This window comes from Stegostoma tigrinum, chromosome 33 (genome assembly GCF_030684315.1).
Source record: "Stegostoma tigrinum isolate sSteTig4 chromosome 33, sSteTig4.hap1, whole genome shotgun sequence".
In the NCBI taxonomy this organism is placed as follows: Eukaryota; Metazoa; Chordata; class Chondrichthyes; order Orectolobiformes; family Stegostomatidae; genus Stegostoma; species Stegostoma tigrinum.
The window spans coordinates 19578231-19596601 of record NC_081386.1 but is presented as its reverse complement, the minus strand read 5'-3'; the positions used below and the strand labels follow the sequence as shown (position 1 = coordinate 19596601).

The following is an 18371-nucleotide window of genomic DNA, read 5'->3' as shown; positions in this document are numbered from 1 at the left end:
ATGACAACACCATGTGAACAGTAGAAGTGTCGGTTAAACATGCAAAGCCGCTGTTGATTTTGTAGTGTTGCGATGAGAGGTCATAACTGAAGCCAAACTAAAATTCATCATGTTAACATTAAAGCAGATCCTGAAGTTCTTAATAATCAGAGAAAAGAACATAATGGGACTATTCCTCAATTTTAAAACTTTCAACAGTAGCTGTTGGCCCTACAACTGAGGTCTGCTTTCAGTGTTTTGATGGAAATATGGGCAGGCAGGCAGGTAGTTTAATGTAGCACACTATTTGACAACATTTCAAAATTCCTGCTGGTACCAACACAGGATTCTGTTCTTGACTGATTTTTTATGTTGCCAAACCCTTTATCCCTTCCCAATGCCCTACTTATTTGTGGCTTTCGCCTATTTCTTTTAACTGTAGTCAGATAATATCCACCAGTACATTATAACTCATTCATTACTTAGGATAGCTCAATTTTAATGTAGTTATGTGATATGGAATTCCAAATTTGCCAGCTCAGGGTAACCTTTTGTTATGGCACATGATATTGGACCCTAAATAAGTATATGGATTACATTACTGAAGTGGCCTTTGAAGCTGTCAGTCATGGCATTTCAAAGGGCATTTGATAAACAATTGATGAGGCGAAATACTAAACGCAATGGAGAAAAAGCACATAATGTAGATTGCTTTAATGTGGAAACAACATTGGTACAGGGACACTTGACCAATTGCACCTTTTTTTGCTGAAATTTATACAGTTTTAAGATTGAACATTTGATTGTAGATAACCTCTATCACTAGTTAGGATAAACAAATGTTGATCAATTAAATGCATTCCATTCCAAAAGTTCTTCCATTTTCCATCCTCAAAAAAACATAGTTTCTTGGTCTTGGAAATGGTGTACTAAATAAAGTCCTGTAATGAATGTCTTTCTCTAAAATCATTTACTTCTTTAACTCTATTAATGGAAGAAATCATTCAATATAACCAATGAATCAATACTCCACCAAAGGAACAGTCTATGAAGTGTTACGCAGATAAAATTTAAGCAGAATTTCAAGCCTGGACAATATTAATTATTTGAATAATAGTCTAATTAAAATGGTAGCATGCATTTATATACTACTTTTCACTTCATTACAAAGACCATTACAGCCAATGAAATAAGTTTGAAGTGTTTTCATGTAGAAAATGTAATAGTCAGTGGTCATACTGCACTTCTGCAGTATTGCACCTATTATCGGTCTAGATGTTGGGCTTAATGTTCTAGAGTGGGATCTAAACCCACCACCTTCAGAGCCCACCACCTTCTGATACAAGGCCCTGACTGTTCCTAATTGCATAGATGTTGACTACAACAGGAGGTTGTAAGAAGAGACAGAAAAGACAAAAGACCATCTACATTTAAAGTGCTGGAAAATCCAACAGTTTATTTTACTACATTTTGTGACTACATAAACGCTGAAACATTTTAACACTGAAAAAGCATGATGACATCATCACTTGCTTTTTTTGCTTAGCAAACACAGCAGATGATATTGCACGGCAGATAGTGAGAACATTAGCAAAGCTTCAAAACTAAAAAGAAGAAGTCTTAATGCAGTACAGGAAAGATACCTAGAAACAAACCAGAATAATGCCTATTGCATTATACTCGCAGCTACACACAAAAATACAGAAGAAGCGCTTGACTAAGAGAAAGATTGACAAAATATCAGCAATAAACCGTAATCATATACAATAATCACTTATTTGGAAATGCAGATGCAAACGCATAAACTACTACCGCTTTCTAATTTGCAAAATGTCAGCAAGTTGTCTTTTATCAAAACTTTTTTTTTAAGCTTTTCTGATTTAATTGCTATGGAAGAACTCCCTCTGGCTCTTGGAAGATATGCTATTATCTATGCACCCCTTCACCTGTTGATTGTCTTAGGCGCTCTCTTTTCGGTATTAACTCCAAGGCAATCTAACTTGAAAGTGGAAGTGCAAAAATGCTGTGCAACTAACCTTTCTCGAATTAAGCAATAACAAACCTGAAAGTGTGCATTATTGATGAGAGAATATGCCATTGATTTCCTTGAACAAGAAAGACCCTGTCTGAATCCTGTAGTAAATGCACCCACATTTGTTGTTTGATGATGGCGATGTGTGTTACAATACTTGTTGGAATATGTTCTTCCTATTGATGAACCAATGAATGTCCATCTTAACATTTGATCATGAAACTCATGTTATACCATCTCAATTACACACCATGGTTTATTTACTTCCATAAATGTGTTTTGCAATATCAGACAGCCTATTTTATTAGTGCAGTTTAACATTGTGCTGTATATTGCACAGTTGGAATTTGGGATATAGAAATCACTAGCCACACAGTTTCGAGTTCATTATTTGTATAAATGGTACTTTGGAAAATTTGTGGACAAATAAAGAAGTAATATCCAACCACCTTGTTGACATAATCATTAAAAAGAACTCTACAAATGAAGGAAACGATATCGACAAAATCTCCCAACGTGCCCACGTCAGAAGTGAAATTAAAAACGATTTCTAATCAACTTATTCCGAACATGTTATAACGAACCAGGTAAAACAGGCAACAAACAAAAACAGAAAGTTCTGGAGAAACTTAGCAGGTCTGTCAACCTCTGTGGGCAGAGAGAAACAACATTAACGTTTTGAGTCTAGGGACCCTTCTTCACAATCTTCTGGGTCACTGGACTCGAAACGTTAACTCAGTTTCTCTCTCGACAGATGCTGCCAGACCTGCCGAGTCTCTCCAGCACTTCCTAATTTTCTCTTCAGATTCCTAGCATCCGCAGTTCTTGGTTTTCTTGAACTGAGATTTGAACCGGAATTTCTGTCCCACATATAGGAATATGATCGTGGCACATTAATCAGGGAAAAAGAGCTGGACTTTCGACTAAAGTGTGTGCTAGCTACACAGCTGTACTTTCGAAAACTAAGGACTGCTGAAAGGGATGGGGGAGGAATTAATATGAAACATACAAATACACATTAAAATTGCTGATAAGTGCATCAAATAAATATTTATTACAAATATATAAACCACGCTGCCAAAAAAAACTGAACTAAAAATAATTACCTCTAAGGTCGGATTACCCTTTTCACATGTGTCACTCGGACTGGGTTGTCTCTGTCCCAACAATGCTCGCCCTACAACATCTACCCCAGCCCCCTCTGCCTCCCCCCACCCACCCCAGGAGATTTCGAAGTTTATAGTCCGGCCTGAACTACCTTAGTTCACCATACTTACCTCCAGCAACAGCATGAGCAATGAAGTGGAGAGAGTTTCCATCTCAAGTTAGTTTGTCTGTACAGTTTTTAACGCCCTCTACTGCCTACGCCCGTGCGAATGCCAAATTAGTAAAGGTAACTTCACAAACTCCTGCGTTTTAAAACGTCAAACAGATTTAAAATTCTTTGGACGTATTTTATTCTCGAAAAAAGACCCTTCCTTTGTATATATATATATTTTTTTAAAAATAAAGCAACAAAAAGAGACTTTAAACATAGCTCACGAGCTTTCTAAGTGACGAAGTTGTTTTTTTTTGGCATGTTAATTTGTTTGGCATCTGACAGTGTTTGAAACACACGAAGTGACTGCTAAAGAGATCTCGGGAAGCTGTTAGGCTCTGCAGTCATACAGCAGTTTTCTTCATCATCAGTTATCTCAACATGAGAACAGAACTCTTTGCCTGCAGATTGTATCAGAAAGCTTTGGTTGTTTTAGAAACCTACTTCTATTTACATCATTTCAACAGACACAGTTGCATAAATGAATACAAGATTCGAGAAACTCTACATCAGACTGATCAAAAGAAAATCACAACACATGAACCATTTTTTTTCTTGCAAGGAATACTGACACACACCATAGCAGAGGATGGCTTACCCTGTGAAAAGACTACTTTTAATTTAACACAAAAGCCCAGTTTAATTTCAAAAGAAAAGTCAGGTTTCCTCGCACAACCACTCTACTAACCCTATACAACCCCCCTCAATCTTCAAAATACTTCTTCCTCGAGCGCATCAGAGTTCTGCCAAATCTACAAAATAAATAATTATAAAGCTTTGAAGTAACGTTAACAATTATCAAACTATTAAGTTCTGCCTTATCACATAGACTCTCTATACAACATAACCCTAAAGATTCATTACTATGAGGTATCTTGAGAAATTGGTAAAGAATGCACGGCCTGCGTTGTGTGAATACTCCAGGGCGCAAAAAAGAGCTTTGGTTGTCAGCAAAAAAGTGGAAATATCCTTTGGTATCAAAAAAAGTTTCATTGCATGGTTGCACTGCAAAGCACCACGGTGAAGAATTATTCCATTTTTTAATAGTGGCCTTTCGAGAGGCTGAGGTATTCAAGAGTAAGGTGAGAAGAGGTCAACAGCGGTTTCACACTTTGGTTTAAGCAAGGCACTCGTCCTATGATTTTACAAGTTTTGCAATGTGTTTGCCTATAGCTTTTTTTTTAAATGAAGAAAGCTTCACACTGAGTGACAGTTGAGGGTTTAAGGAACGCCGAGTAACCCACTCACGAAGGCCGTGCAAGAAAAATCTTTGGTATTCTTTGGTATCATCACTGTGATTAAAATCACGAATGGGAATCGAGTGAGGTAGCGTCTTTGGTTCACACTATAAATAGTAGATCTTTACACATTTTTACACGTGGAAGCAGCTATTTTATCTTTGCTTCTTTGTCTTAATACTAGTAAATGATTACCAAATGTATCTTAAAGCTAACCACACCACAAGAAACACAAGGCCAGGATATTGTTAAAATCCGGATTAATATCCGTCTCAATGACCTCCTGCGTACAAACGCACCTGGCTAAATGTCACCTTTGAAAAATCACTAGTACCTTCTCCTTGTTCCGGGAGCTGTTCCTTAATGTTAAAACTTTGCACAGTTTTCTTTGGTGGCTAAAGAAGGGGAAGTGGTGGGGAAGGAAAGGGTGGGGGCTATGGGCCAAGAAAATTAAAAAAAAAATACTCGTCAAACGTTTGGACGGAGTTAGCAGTGGAAAATATCACTGCAGACAAGTGTGCGAAATTGAGAGAATGTACACTCAATAATCCCTTTATACTTTGAGAAAGACGGTTGGGAGAAGCACAAAACAACACAGAAATGCCTCCAACTAAAAATGGCTGCGAAACTCTATACATTTCCTAACGGTGTTAATCTCAGCTTTTTAAAAATGCAATATGCTTGCATCTTTTTAAAATAGAAGGACACCTGCCGAACACTTTCAAAACGATAGGATTCCAGGCTAAGTGGCAGTAATCAATAAGTGTAAAAAAAATTATGACCTTTTCCCTTCTGACAAAGAGAGAAAGGGGAAATTCTTCTGCGGTTTCAATGCAACAATTATACATTTTCTTCCGGCCCTCAATCGTGGCCTCTAGTTTATCACTTCGTGACGTAATTCTATCCTGTTTCTTTTTGGTTCTTTTGAATGCACATTCTATAATCCCCATTTGACAGATGTAGTTTTTTTTTAGAATTGATGTTGTGAAACAAAGGAAAGTTAAAGATGAGCTTGTACTTAAGGGTTTCGCTGGCGTGTGAAGTTGGGCTTGAGGTAAGAAAGTGGTTGAACTTATTGTTGATTTTATTGACTTGAAGCTACCACCGTCACCATTGTTGACTCGAGTCAATCCTTGCCATTTATGCAAGACATACGTCATTTATTTTGACAAGCTGTTTAAAAATAAGGGGTAGGCCATTTAGAACAGAGTTGAGGAGAAACTTCTTCACCCAGAGAGTGGTGGATATATGGAATGCTCTGCCCCAGAAGGCAGTGGAAGCCAACCCTCTGGATACTTTTAAGAAAGAGATAGACAGAGCTCTTAAAGATAGTGGAATCAAGGGTTATGGGGATAAGGCAGGAACAGGATACTGATTGCGGATGATCAGCCATGATCATAATGAATGGTGGTGCTGGCTCGAAGGGCCGAATGGCCTACTCCAGCACCTATTGTCTATTGTCTATATTGTCTAAGCTGTAATAAATGCCATGCCAATGAAAGGGCCATGCTACATTAACAACATTAACAACAGCAGCAGGCTTGTTAAGGCAAATTAAACCATGCTCTTCTAGACCTGAGATTGAGTTGTCAGTCTCCCTGGGCGAACCTGCTTCGAATTGTTTCTACTGGCGTTTAACTAATTTCGTCTATGCCGTTTATAATCAACATGTAACTATTGGTGTGTCACGCCTTACGCCCCATTAAAGCTAAAGTTTGTATCGTGACCCGGTTCAGTTGAGGACAGAGCGAGGTGAAAACGAGAGTATCCTGAAGGTTGATACCAACATAATTGGGTTGGCGTACAAAATGGCTGCCTTTCCACTGTAGCTCGCCGACTTGTAACACAAGTGCAATGTTCCTGAATATAAAAGTTATCTTTGGTTTTTAGCAGAGTCTATACATGTTATTTTTTAAAGCACAAAGGGTAATAAGTAACCGCAACCGGGTGACTGAACAGTTGCATCTTGTCAAGGATGGTTTACATCTTGACTGAAAACCTGAAACCTATCTTGTTCAGCGTCCCAGACCTGTATGCCACAGAGATGGAGCTCTCTGCTGTTTCACTTTGGAAAACTAACCTGAATCACACAACAACGATTAAACTTCAACAGTATTTGAGCAGTAAAGTGCCTCCATTTTAGTTGGCGCTTCGAAACTGTTCGATAGCCTTGCTGTCAGATTTTGGGAAAAGGGGAATAGAAAACAAAAAGTTCTATCATTGTACAGACTTCATGGGGTTCCGGATCCATGCAGGCCAGTGTTGTGTAATCGATTATGGATTGGTTGGTATGGACGGAGGAGGGGGTGGGGTCAGTGTGCATTTAATAAGGAGTTACATTTCCTGTGCTACTTGTTATCTTCACAATTCACAGTTTGGTTTTCTTTTGAATATGTAATGATTTTTATCCGTATTTTTGAATCATTTTTCAGGTTGACTTCTAACCACATCCCTCCCCACGCCCATACATTGGAGCTACCGTATTGGTTTAACATTTACCTAGGGGGAGTAAAGGGCCTTTGCCCTGCAGAGACATATTGCAAAATAAATAACAGCAGCCATGTCTTGATCTAATTTCATATGGATTCAAATTTAGACGAATTTGATATAATTGTTGCTTCCGAATATGGATCAGAATAGTATGTGGTAGACACATCAGAAAAAAGACTTGGAATAGTACTAATTAATGTTTTGTAACAATGTGTTCAATGGAACATCATTTCCATCAGCGTGTTTGACAATAGGGAGCCAATTCGGAAAAGAGCGACCCCCGCCCGTCCCCCTTAAACACGTTTCCTTTCCGTTTAGCGAATTGGATAGCAAGGAACAGGTGTACAATGATTCCTAACTGAAGTGATCCTTACATTCCTGTCAGGTTTTTGTTTTATGCTTTTAAAAGACTCCTTTTGTTTTCAAATGCAATGCGATGTCATTAATTTAGTGTGCAAAATACATTCGAGTAGAAAATAAAACGAAATGGTGGATTTCATTGTAGACTCCCAATAAAATTAATACTTGTGCTTTTTGAGAAATTTCACTGTCATTTACCCTGCTCTTTGTTATCCAACATAACTCACTTCTATGACACTGGGTTCAGTATTAAAGCTTTTTTTTTGGCTTTTAGCTGTTGCATTTGCTCCGCCCGTGGAACAAGGAGGAAGTACTAGTGTGAGATGACAGAACAGCTCTCAGAGCGTTGAACATTGTGCTCCCAAAATCGGAGCTTCCGTGTTCAAACTGCAAAAGAGCTAGAATCCAATCACATTCCAACTTGAACACAGACGACTCCACAATTGTACCGTTATGCCTGAGCACAACCTGCAGACCAGCCCCATCTGAAGTCTCTGGCCACTGACACGTACACTGTACTTTTAACAACATACACCTTCATGGTATATCCGTTGAAATGAAATGGGTCAATGTTTGGAGTAATGTTCTTTTCATAACACCATGACGATGCTCCCAACGACTTACAGTCACACACGTTGAATGATGCAGAGTGAAGAAGGTGTACGACCAGCGGCTTTTTTTTTGCAAATGTCATAATAAAGTGTTGTAGAACGGAGTCCTAATGCAGGTCAATTAAGTCTTTGGTTTCGTTGGACATATAAATATTATATTGTCTTTTGGTTCGATAATTAAACCTGCTATCTGGAGGTCCTGGTCATTTATTTTAAAGCTATTCCACCGAGGTTTAGTCCGGTCTCCTTCATGCTTTGGTACAAGTGCTTGATGAGGAAGATGAGCTGACTGAGTTGGTGCTGCCGTCATCCTGCCACTTATCCAAACTCCTCCGACGTGCGTTCATAAAGAAATTGCTGACGGTGCTCAGCTCCAAGCCCAGTTGCTGGGAAATGGTAATTTGCAATTCTTTGGACGGACGCTTGTTTTCCTTGAATATTGCGTGTAGAGTTCTGCGCTGAACGTCTGTGAAGACCAGCCGAGGCTTCTTGGGCGCGGCGCCCCTCTCTTTTCCGTGCTCCTGCTCTTTTCTCTTGCAGGCTGCAAAGCAAAGACGTGAAATGAATCGATGGGCCACTTACAACACGGCAGGACAGATCAGACAGTTTCATAGTCAGAAACAGATGTAATGATCTAAACGCTATCGAGTTGCATCATTCAGGCCTTAGTTTTCAAATAAGATCGCAATTAGTCATTTAACAATCGGAGATTTCTTCCTCGAGGAGCTATTTGTCAATTTCGGATCGATTACTGACAACAGTGTCAATGTAACCAATTGGATCTGAGTGGGGGAACTGACTAAACGGAAGTCGTCAGTAAAGGAGACCTTTGTTGCAAAATGTAAATATAGGGATAAACTTACACAAGCGGCAAGATCAAAGTAGTTCCACTGTAAGAAATAGTTTAGTATTTCATAAACAAGGAGGTTTCAACAACATGCTTTGCACAGAACCGTACGAAAAACAGGATTAGGGTTATGAACCGGCCAACGCGTGCATCCAACTCGTTCTGCACTCCCCGGACTTTGCTAATTTTGTAGATCCATCTATCTCTGAGGTCCAAGTTAATGACTTCAGGTCCCTTTCAATCCATTTCTCTCTCGATCAACGTTTCAGTTTGGGCTACCCATACCTGACATATTTCTGCCTCCCAACCTGATACATCGCATGACCAGAAGCAAATAAACCGATCTTTGATATTTCATTTCACATGACGGAGTAAACTCCTTGGAATCAGTATCATTGTCACCAAAGAAACGGATGACCGTTTCTACACCATTGCCAATAACAGCAAAGTGTCATTACTGGATAGCACAGTACGTCGGGTGTCGCGGTGCTGAATGAATTCAGTCTATTGGTGTAATTAAAATCTAATGACTACTTTGCAAAATAAACTATATATTGAAACTGGCTCGATTAACTTGATAAACGTAATTGTAAACTATAAATACAGATCGACTTCTGAAAATCTAAGTGAAATTGACGGTTTCTGCTGATAGATGAAATGATCTTGTACCAACATGCCTCCATCTATTATAGATAACAAGGTGTAGAGCTGGATGAACACAGTAGGCCAAGGGTCTGAACAAGGGTCTAGACCTGAAACGTCAGCCTTCCTGCTCCTCTGATGCTGCTTGGCCTGCTGTGTTCATCCAGCTCTACACCTTGTTACCTCAGATTCTCCAGCATCTGCAGCTCCTACTATCTCTGCCTCCATTATTGTTCGTTTTACATATACAATACGAAACAAATATTTTTAACCCTAAACTCGCACAGGAGACCCGTCCAGTAGCACAACGGAGATTTTTTCAAATTGCTGGAATTTTGCTTAGAATGCAGTGTTGTTTGTAGAATTCACTCTGTTTGATTAACAGGTCTCAGCTGTCAACGACTACAATGTAAAAATGCCATATAGCTGAGACCACTGAAAGATGCTTCAGCAGAGGGCAACAGTGTCAGGAGTTGAGAGACACACACCACTAGAGAGAAACCTAATCTGCCGCCCCAGGTTGAGAAAACTGACAAATGACATTTTTCACAGAAATAACGAAGGGAAATAAAGGCATATCCACCAGAACTGTATCACTTATAATTATTGTTTATAAAAGGATGTGATTTTGAAGCAATATTTTTGTCCGCCAATGGAGAGTCAGCCGGCAAGTGGGGCTGTCCGTGGTACTGAACGCTGCCTGCACGTTGTACTTGACCAGCTGCAGCACAGGCACATTTTTACAGCAGTCTTGCACAATAAGATGCAACCCTCCACTGGATGACTTTGAAAGCCAACATAATAACCCAATTCATCTCTAATCCGACCATATTTTCAAAGCAGAATTGTTTGAAATCTTCATTAAGAAGTTGCATTTATCTCTGTTTGATAAACTTCAATGGAATTAAACCTTTGAGGGTCAAACAACAGTGAGGCGGCGCCCCATGCCACGAGACTACTGCCTCAAGTCAAGCTTCAGTGTTTACTCTTTGCACCAAAATGCGTGAGCTTCACCTCGCTGTTCGCTTCTGTAGTCTCACTGTTTGTATCAGTTAACACCTATTCCAGTTCATGACGTCGGGAATTGAAACCACAGATTCATCCATTAGATGGCGCAGTGGTCCTTCGGAAAATATCGGTGATTCGAAAACTCTGACTGATAATTCATTTGGTCTTATTGTATGAGTCAGTTTCAGGGACGGGTGGAACTTGTAGCCACGGTACGATAAATCCTCCACACTGCCACGTTTTCGTTGTGGAGGAGGACCGACAAAACAGAAACACTCATTTGAGATCAAAGCGGGGAAAATAAAACACACACTCACTACCCATTCATATTTGTAATTTGCTCTGTTTGGATACACTAATAAGATACTACAATGAGATGATTTTGAGATCCACCATTGGAATATTTTAGCATTGGATGTGACAACATGTCTCCTTATCGAGTAAGCACGCGAGTTTAATTACATTCAAAATCCCACTAAAATATCGCTCCTTTTACAGCAAGCGAGCAACATGGCAGTGCAAAAAGACCTTATCTGAATAAGCAATACATGAAGCGAAAATCAACTGATCGACATATTTGTTGGGAATCTTTCCGCTGGGAATCTTTGGAGACACTGACCAAGGCGAAATGGGAGAATGACTGAAATAATGAGTTTACATGTGCTGCAAAGCTCCCACTGAAAATCTCGAAGCTCTATCATTCGCCTCTCTCTAATTGCTTCTACGTCATTTGACCTAAATCAATCACTTCGCTCAAATTAGATATAGGCAGATAACACTTTAAACTTCATCATTTACCTATTAATTACAATCGTCGTCATCTTCGCAAGTGCAAAAAGGCTATCAATGGTGATTTTAATTATTTACTGAAACCTAATCGAAACAACGACGGTTGCACAAATGGTCGGAGAATGAACAAACAGCACCCTATAGTTCGACTCTGACTTCAACAGCTTGGCCGTATGTCTTGCTTAGAAAATCTATTGTGCACCGCAAACACTGGTGAAAATCTGCATTCGTAGTATTAATTTCTCACACAGACTTCACTTGATCTTGCAGGTAGAATAAACTTCATGTTTCCAAATTACGCCACCTTTTAAAATTGTTATAATGATCTTTAACGTGGAGATTACATTGCCCGCTGGAATATCAGTAACATAATTTAAACGCTTGTAAACGCCTTCAGTTTAGCCAAACATTAACAGAAAACAAATGTGGCAGGGTATTAGCTAGTTATAAATCAATGAGGCTACAAGGACACTGACAAGCAAAAATCAGGAAATGTCACAGATGTAGAACTTTCCCAGAGTTCAGCTATTTAGCTTAAAATATTCCAGAACTCGTATCAAATCTCTTATCATTAGAAAGCAAACAAGCAAATCACATGCAAACAGTGGGAGCCAATGTTTTCATATGTAACTAAACGTTTCTGAGAATCCCCCAAAATGCTTCCAGTTAAAATGTGTTTGTTCTATCTCACTGAGAAAACTGTCACAGTGTCAGGGAGGTGGCTGAAGTAGGTTTCGGCGCTACTTGCGGACAGCTGAATTTGGCTTAGAATTTTAATTAAAATAATTAGTCACAAGAGATCTGCTCCCCACCTGCCAAAAGACATCCTAAGTCCTGGAAACATCGTGCCCCGTGGAAGATACGCTTGAAATGATTAAACATTTCTGGTTTCTAAGCAACGCACCAGATACGTAAAATAATAAATTATATACAACTTTGTACACAAGTACACAACTTAGATTTGTCACTAAAGTAGATAGTATGTGCAACTGGCTTGTCACCAGCGTTTTATTCGCGTCTAATCGAATTCCAAAAGGAATTCAAAGCAATGCATTTCTCGCACGTATGATGTACACTCACCAGTTTGCATTAGTTGCTGAAGCACAACAGACTTAGAAATACCGTTAGGCAGTGGAAATTAGGGGGGAGGAAAATGACTAGATATATAATGTATCTTTTTTCTACTGCCCTGAAACAAATCCTATATTATCTCAACGTTTCAGCTGCAACAATAAGCACATTGTAACCCATTTTACGTTTAAAAACGTGTCTGATTCAAAGCGGCTGAAATGTACGCCAGTTACATTTGCACTTGCTTTAGCTCCGTTGTGTTTACAAATCTTTGCTTGGAATGAGCAATTTAGTAAATGAGAAGCCACAGTGGCTGTAATCACCTGGCATCATTGTCCTCGGTTTTTGTAAAGAAACAAAATTTACAACTTGAGTCTCAAACTACATGTCACCCCTGAAACCTGGCTCATTATTTTGTTCATGCCACCGTTCAATGTGTCAAAACTGGAGCACTGACGTGCTGATATATTCAAATTCCGTTTGAAAGACTCATTTACATACAGAGGCCTCCTGGCGTAATTTAGTTAAAGTAGTTGCTATCTAAACTGACTTCAGATTCCCGACTATCCGTTTTAACACCATTTCAGCGGAATCCCGAATTTCCACGCGCAAAAGATCCGACTCAGTTAAGTGGGAAAAACATACAGTACAATTAAGCGCTTTCAGTTTGTCTGCAAACGTACCAACCAGTGGGAATTATGAAATAATGTTCACTTGGATTGAATTAATATATTTGCAAATATTGTCAATAATAACCAGTGCTGCTAGCAGTAGTGAAAAAGACGTACACTCCGGGAGTTTTTGAAGACCATCCGGAGCGTTTTGAAAGCCAGGCCACCTCGATAACATCTAGCACAGCCCCGACCAAAGCAAAACTATTGCAAATACTCCACCACAAACAAAGCCTGGTCTTAAAAACAAAAGTCATTTTACATTTCATAGAGATTCAGTTCTGTAGACGTGGTTATACGGTTGCACGTGATTAATTGGCATATTGCGAAGCAGTTGTCAGACGAATTTTGCTTTTGGTCAGTGTATGCTACACTTTGTAGAGGTAATACTTTCTTGTTCCAGGGGCAGCTGCCGAGATTCCCCCGAATGGGCCATTTGAGTTGTTTGCCATTTGCCTGGAAACTTGCTTCTTGTTTTTGATTTTACAATGGGGCACATATTATTGTTATCAGAAGAAAATGTATTTGTTGAGAAGCATTTATTCCGTCAGTTCAAGATTTATACTGTGCCAATATAAAGTGTAGACACTAAGTGCTACCCATTTTTTCATCTATTTAAGAAAACCAAATAAAACGTAACTTTAAAAAAATCCTGGATTGAGATTTTTTTTCAAAGCAAACGTGGATAAAATGGGGATAAGTCTGGGTTTGAAAAATGACGAAGAAGAAACAAAATGGAGGCTAGGGAGGCCAGATTTGCAATTAGTGTCCTGTGCTTGGATTTGAAGACAGTACAGGAAGTGTCAAGACCTCAATATTCCTTACATGTAACGACCAATTTTTAGACTGTTTGCGGGAGGCTCAATGTAATCTCGGTGCTGGGAATTCCCAAGGGAGCCTCGCGAAGAGGCAAACACAAGGGGGTTGGCTGGACAAAGCAAGGAGGGAGCCGTATGAATAACACATTTCACTTAGCCATAAAATTGTTCCAGCGCCTTCACAGAAGGACGCTTTTCTGTTTTGTTTTAAATTAATAACAGCCCTTATACAAAGCAATGAAGCCGACTGCTGTTCAGGTGAGGCTGAAATGAAAAAGGAAATCACTCCCGGTTAGCAGCTGTTTAACAGCTGAACTGCATTCAGTTTGAGGGATTCGGTGTATAAACACATTGCAATAAGGCGTCTAAATTAATAAGTACCCGAATACAACGTAAAATTCATAATTTCTCTGTGGGCACATTTTTACCCTAATTGTTCACATTTCGGTGGCAAATTTTGATCTTTTTTTCTTAAAACCACGTCGGCAGAAACGCGGGAATGATACATAAATATAGATCATACATTCAGACAAGCATTTTATGTCATCGTCCATTTGAAAGACCACTTGTGTTTTTCGGTGTAAAATAATGAATGAATTGACTGAGTAATATATCACAGTTTAGGACACAATTGGCTGGCTCTCCATCAGGCTGGTGAGCTTAGCGGCCAAAAGTATAACGATCAAACGTAAACATTTACTACTTAATGGACGCACGAAAGGAATTGTAATGCCTGAGAATATTGCAACGACATAAGCTCCTTTGAAAGCCAGGGCGAACTTAAAGAAATGCATATTAATAAGGTAAACAGAAAGGTTCTGTGGTTAAAGAGGCGATTAGCAAAACAAATCAGCAAAGTGAGCACTTCTCTTGAATTATGGAAGGGACCTGTTCTAACATCAGCCGGCCTTCCTTGGCAGCGTTTACCTTCAGATAACACCCATAAGACTCGGCAACATATTCTAATTCAAGTGGCTGTTTCCAGTATCGATCCATGCAAATAAATAGAGGCTGAGGTCGACAAAATTGTCGTAAAAATACACTCAAGGCAGCGTCTAAAAATCGAACAACGCGAATGTTATCAATCGTTCGATGGAGATTTCTTGGCGAGCTATTTACTCAACCGTACGCATGCTCTTAGAGCGATTGGATTTGGATTTTAATTATAGGACATGAGGAGCTTAAAATAGGTTAGTTTATAAATAAATGCGCATATGGGTTACGTTTGCCCTTTTGCTATCTGAAGTTCGCCATCCTAGCCTGACTTCCTAGCCGAACGCTGCTGTCGTTTTTGAGAGCAGTCCAATATTTGTCACTATATGTTGAGCTGGGCATAGTACTTTACGAATGAAGGAGATGATACTACATTTTTTGCGACAGTTTAATCCTTTCTCTCAGAAATTAGGGAATTAAAATATTAACGCGCTGTCTAGCGTTTGAAACCCCGAACCAAGTGTACAGCTGGGACCAGGTGACATTATTCATGCTTCTCCTATCCTATTGTACAGAACAGTATTCCTTCACACGCACACACATAGGGCGAACAAGAGCAAAATAATGAAAACAGCTTTTCTTTGTGCACCTGCAAGTCTTAGATTAAAAATGCTCATAAGTGCACGTCAGAGGTTGTTGTGAAATGGATCACTGCTTCTGACTCGGGCTCAGATTGACTGACTGCTGACTGACTGTCTTTCGTTCTCCTGGGAAAAATTAATGGAGACCTATCAGTTAATTAACAAAGCTTCACGCGGGGCCGTACCAAGGGAACAAGCCCAAGCTTTGCTCACTCGGCACAACACCATCCAAAATTTTCCAAAAAAAGGAACCAGGCGCCTCGTTTCTGTTTTCCTCTCTCTCTGTACATAATTGGTCTCGGAGCTAATGCTCCATATAACTGCGGACTCGAAATACTATAAATTAATTCTATGCCTCTTGGATCCATGTGAAACAACGGTTAACTATTTAATTTCCCGAGTATGAAAACACACACATACACAAACATTTAGTTACAGTCCATTCTAGCCAGGTTTTGATACCGTGTTGTATAGACGCCGCTATAACGGGGAGGGACACGCTGCAGACGACTGGATTGTCACCTATTTTCCCTCCAGGAACACTCTAGCCCAGGAATTTAGGTCAGAAACCTGAGAACTGTTAACCTCCCGTAATCCCCTGAACAGGAGTCTTGGAAAGAGAAGGGGGAACTGATCCACTCTGGCTGTGGTCTGACAATAGCACCGGCGACTGCAAAGCAGAACTGATCAGACAAGTTTGCTATCGAGGGCTGTTTGATGCAAACGCAAGCGGTTCACCCAGGACCGTTTCTATACCACTGTTGCCCCACTCGCTGAAACAAACAGCCACGCCGTCTGCCCCCTGTCCCAGAAACATGAGCAGCTCTCTTACCTGCTAACCTCAGGGCCGACATCCGCTGGAACTCGGGCTCCTGAAGCCACTTCCACATGCGCCGGAAGGTTTCGCGGCCGGATTTGAGTTTACTCCAGGGTTTCGGGTTCCTCAGCAGGTCAGACAGGGTGCCCTGTGAGCGGCACAGTACCCGCTGCGCGAAGATAGCCTGCGGGATGCTGTAGCGCTTCAGCTCGGTGGTGATCCGCTGGGCGATCTCTTTGGTGTTGACCTCCTCCAGCTGCGAGCCCTGAGAGGCCTGGGGGCCGCCGCCAACCGCCGCCGGTGCCCCCTGTTCCGCCAGGCGAGCGGTGCCCAGGCCCTGCTGCCCGGGGCCCTGGGCGTGCGGATGGACGTGAGGCGGGTGAGGGTGGTGCGGGTGAGGGTGAGGGGGCAGGCCGTTGATGGGGACCATGCCCACGCCCGGGGGGCTCAGGTGCTGCTCGCTGCGGGCTAGCATGGCGGGCGGAGCGGCCTCGAAGCCGTTCGGAGTGGCCAGCAGCTTGTCGGTGCTCAGCCCCCCGGCGTGGCCGTACGGTGTCAGGCCGTGCTGGCTGCTGTGCAGGGTGCCCAGGCCGTTGGTCAAGGGCGAGAGGCTGGGGCCGACGCCTGGCATTTCCTTGTGGTAGTGGCTGTAGAGATTGTTGAGGGAAGACAAGCCTCGGTCGTCCCGCATGAGAGTGAAGCTGCCGCTGAGATTACTGGGCAGCCTCTGTTGCTGTTGTTGGTGCTGGTGCTGGTGATGATGGTGATGGTGATGGGGATGGTGGGGGAACTTGTCCGAGACGGTGGAGATAGGAGGCAGCGGCTGCAGAGGGGTCAGGGTCGTGTAAGTGCTGCTCATACTCATCCCGGGCGGCGTCTCGCAAGCCATGGTCATGGTAGGGTGCAGAGCGCCGGCCAAGCCGTGCTCCGGGGCCCGGTGGTAATCTCCGTCCAGGATCGAAGCCATACTGGAGACCAGCGAGCGTGCGGACGGAGGCAAGCCGCGGTGGCCGAGCGGCCGGCTGTGTGGGCTCGGGCTGCTCATCAGCTCTCCCGCTGACACCGACTGTTCATGGGGCACCCCCTGTAACTCGCCCAGGTTCTCCATCGACAGCTGAGCGTTCATGACTCGCCGAAGCGCTTACACCGACCATCTATCTGGCGTGGCGCTGCCTCATCTCCACACGCAACGATGGTCAGAGTTGCACATTTGCACGGAATTCATTCATTCATTTATTCACTCACTCCCAATTTTATCTATTGTTCCCCCCACTTCATATATATATATATGATACAACCCTCAATTTCTCCCCTTTTCTCTCTTGCCCCCCTCCCTCCCTCCCTCCCTCCCACTGATTTCCTCCGTCCCTCCCCCCACTCAAAGCAGCAGCCTCGGTCCGAGCTCGCTGCTTTCCCTCTCCGTCTCTCCAGCCATGTCCTCCCTGTGTGTATGTGTGTGTATGTGTGTGTGTGTGTGTGTATTTGCTCCACTCTCTCTCAGTCTCTCTCTTTCTCCCAGCCCCCCTCCCTCCCACCCTCCCCCGTGTCTCTGGCCCCAGCCGCCACCGCCGTTTCTGCTGCAGCTTCTCTCTATTCCCCCCCCCCACCACCAACAACTCCTTCCCAGTCACACCCCCTACCCCCTCCTCCACCCCCCAGCCCAGACCCTGCGCACTCACACACTGCGCACCGCCCTGACATCAGGCGACCAATCACAACGGGCCATTCACTTCCGGGTTTCCCCATGTCAACAGAGAGATCGAGCAAAGAAATCTAAGCGCTGGAGAGATAGTCCAATAGTCACACACACACATTGTACATTATATATATGTACAGCCTAGCCTGCTTCAAAGACAGCCCTGAATTTAAGGCTTACACTGGCCTTCTCTTTTCGCCTCCCTACATCCCATTCCAAAACATTGTCCCGCTCCCCCCTCCAAAACACAACACAAATACCTTTATTAAATTCAACAGTAAAAATGTGCTGCCTCTAGCTATCTCTTTGTACAAGCCTCTCATTCTAGTTTCTTTTTGTTCATTTCCGTTGCCTCTTTATTTGCAATCTCACGTACTTAGATATTTTAGCCACGCAGACATTGGTTCAAA

The 18371-nt window shown here is 41.9% G+C and overlaps 1 protein-coding gene across 1 annotated transcript; it reads right to left on the bottom strand.

Annotated features, from left to right (window-relative positions):
* Positions 1–1404: 1404 nt before the first annotated feature.
* onecut1 (one cut homeobox 1) lies at positions 1405–17571 on the bottom strand. The gene is made up of 2 exons (XM_048563104.2): positions 16281–17571; positions 1405–8569 (listed from the first exon to the last, which is right to left on the bottom strand). The coding sequence occupies exons 1-2, from the start codon at positions 17389–17391 to the stop codon at positions 8277–8279; spliced, it is 1404 nt and encodes a 467-aa protein (XP_048419061.1). The 5' UTR covers positions 17392–17571; the 3' UTR covers positions 1405–8276.
* Positions 17572–18371: the final 800 nt, after the last annotated feature.

Excerpts from the sequence above, each read along its gene's own strand:
- onecut1 (XM_048563104.2), bottom strand. The coding sequence starts at position 17,391 with ATGAACGCTCAGCTGTCGATGGAGAACCTGGGCGAGTTACAGGGGGTG. Across the intron at positions 8,570-16,280 it reads GTCGGCCCTGAGGTTAGCAG|CCTGCAAGAGAAAAGAGCAG; the intron begins GTAAGAGAGCTG and ends TTTGCTTTGCAG.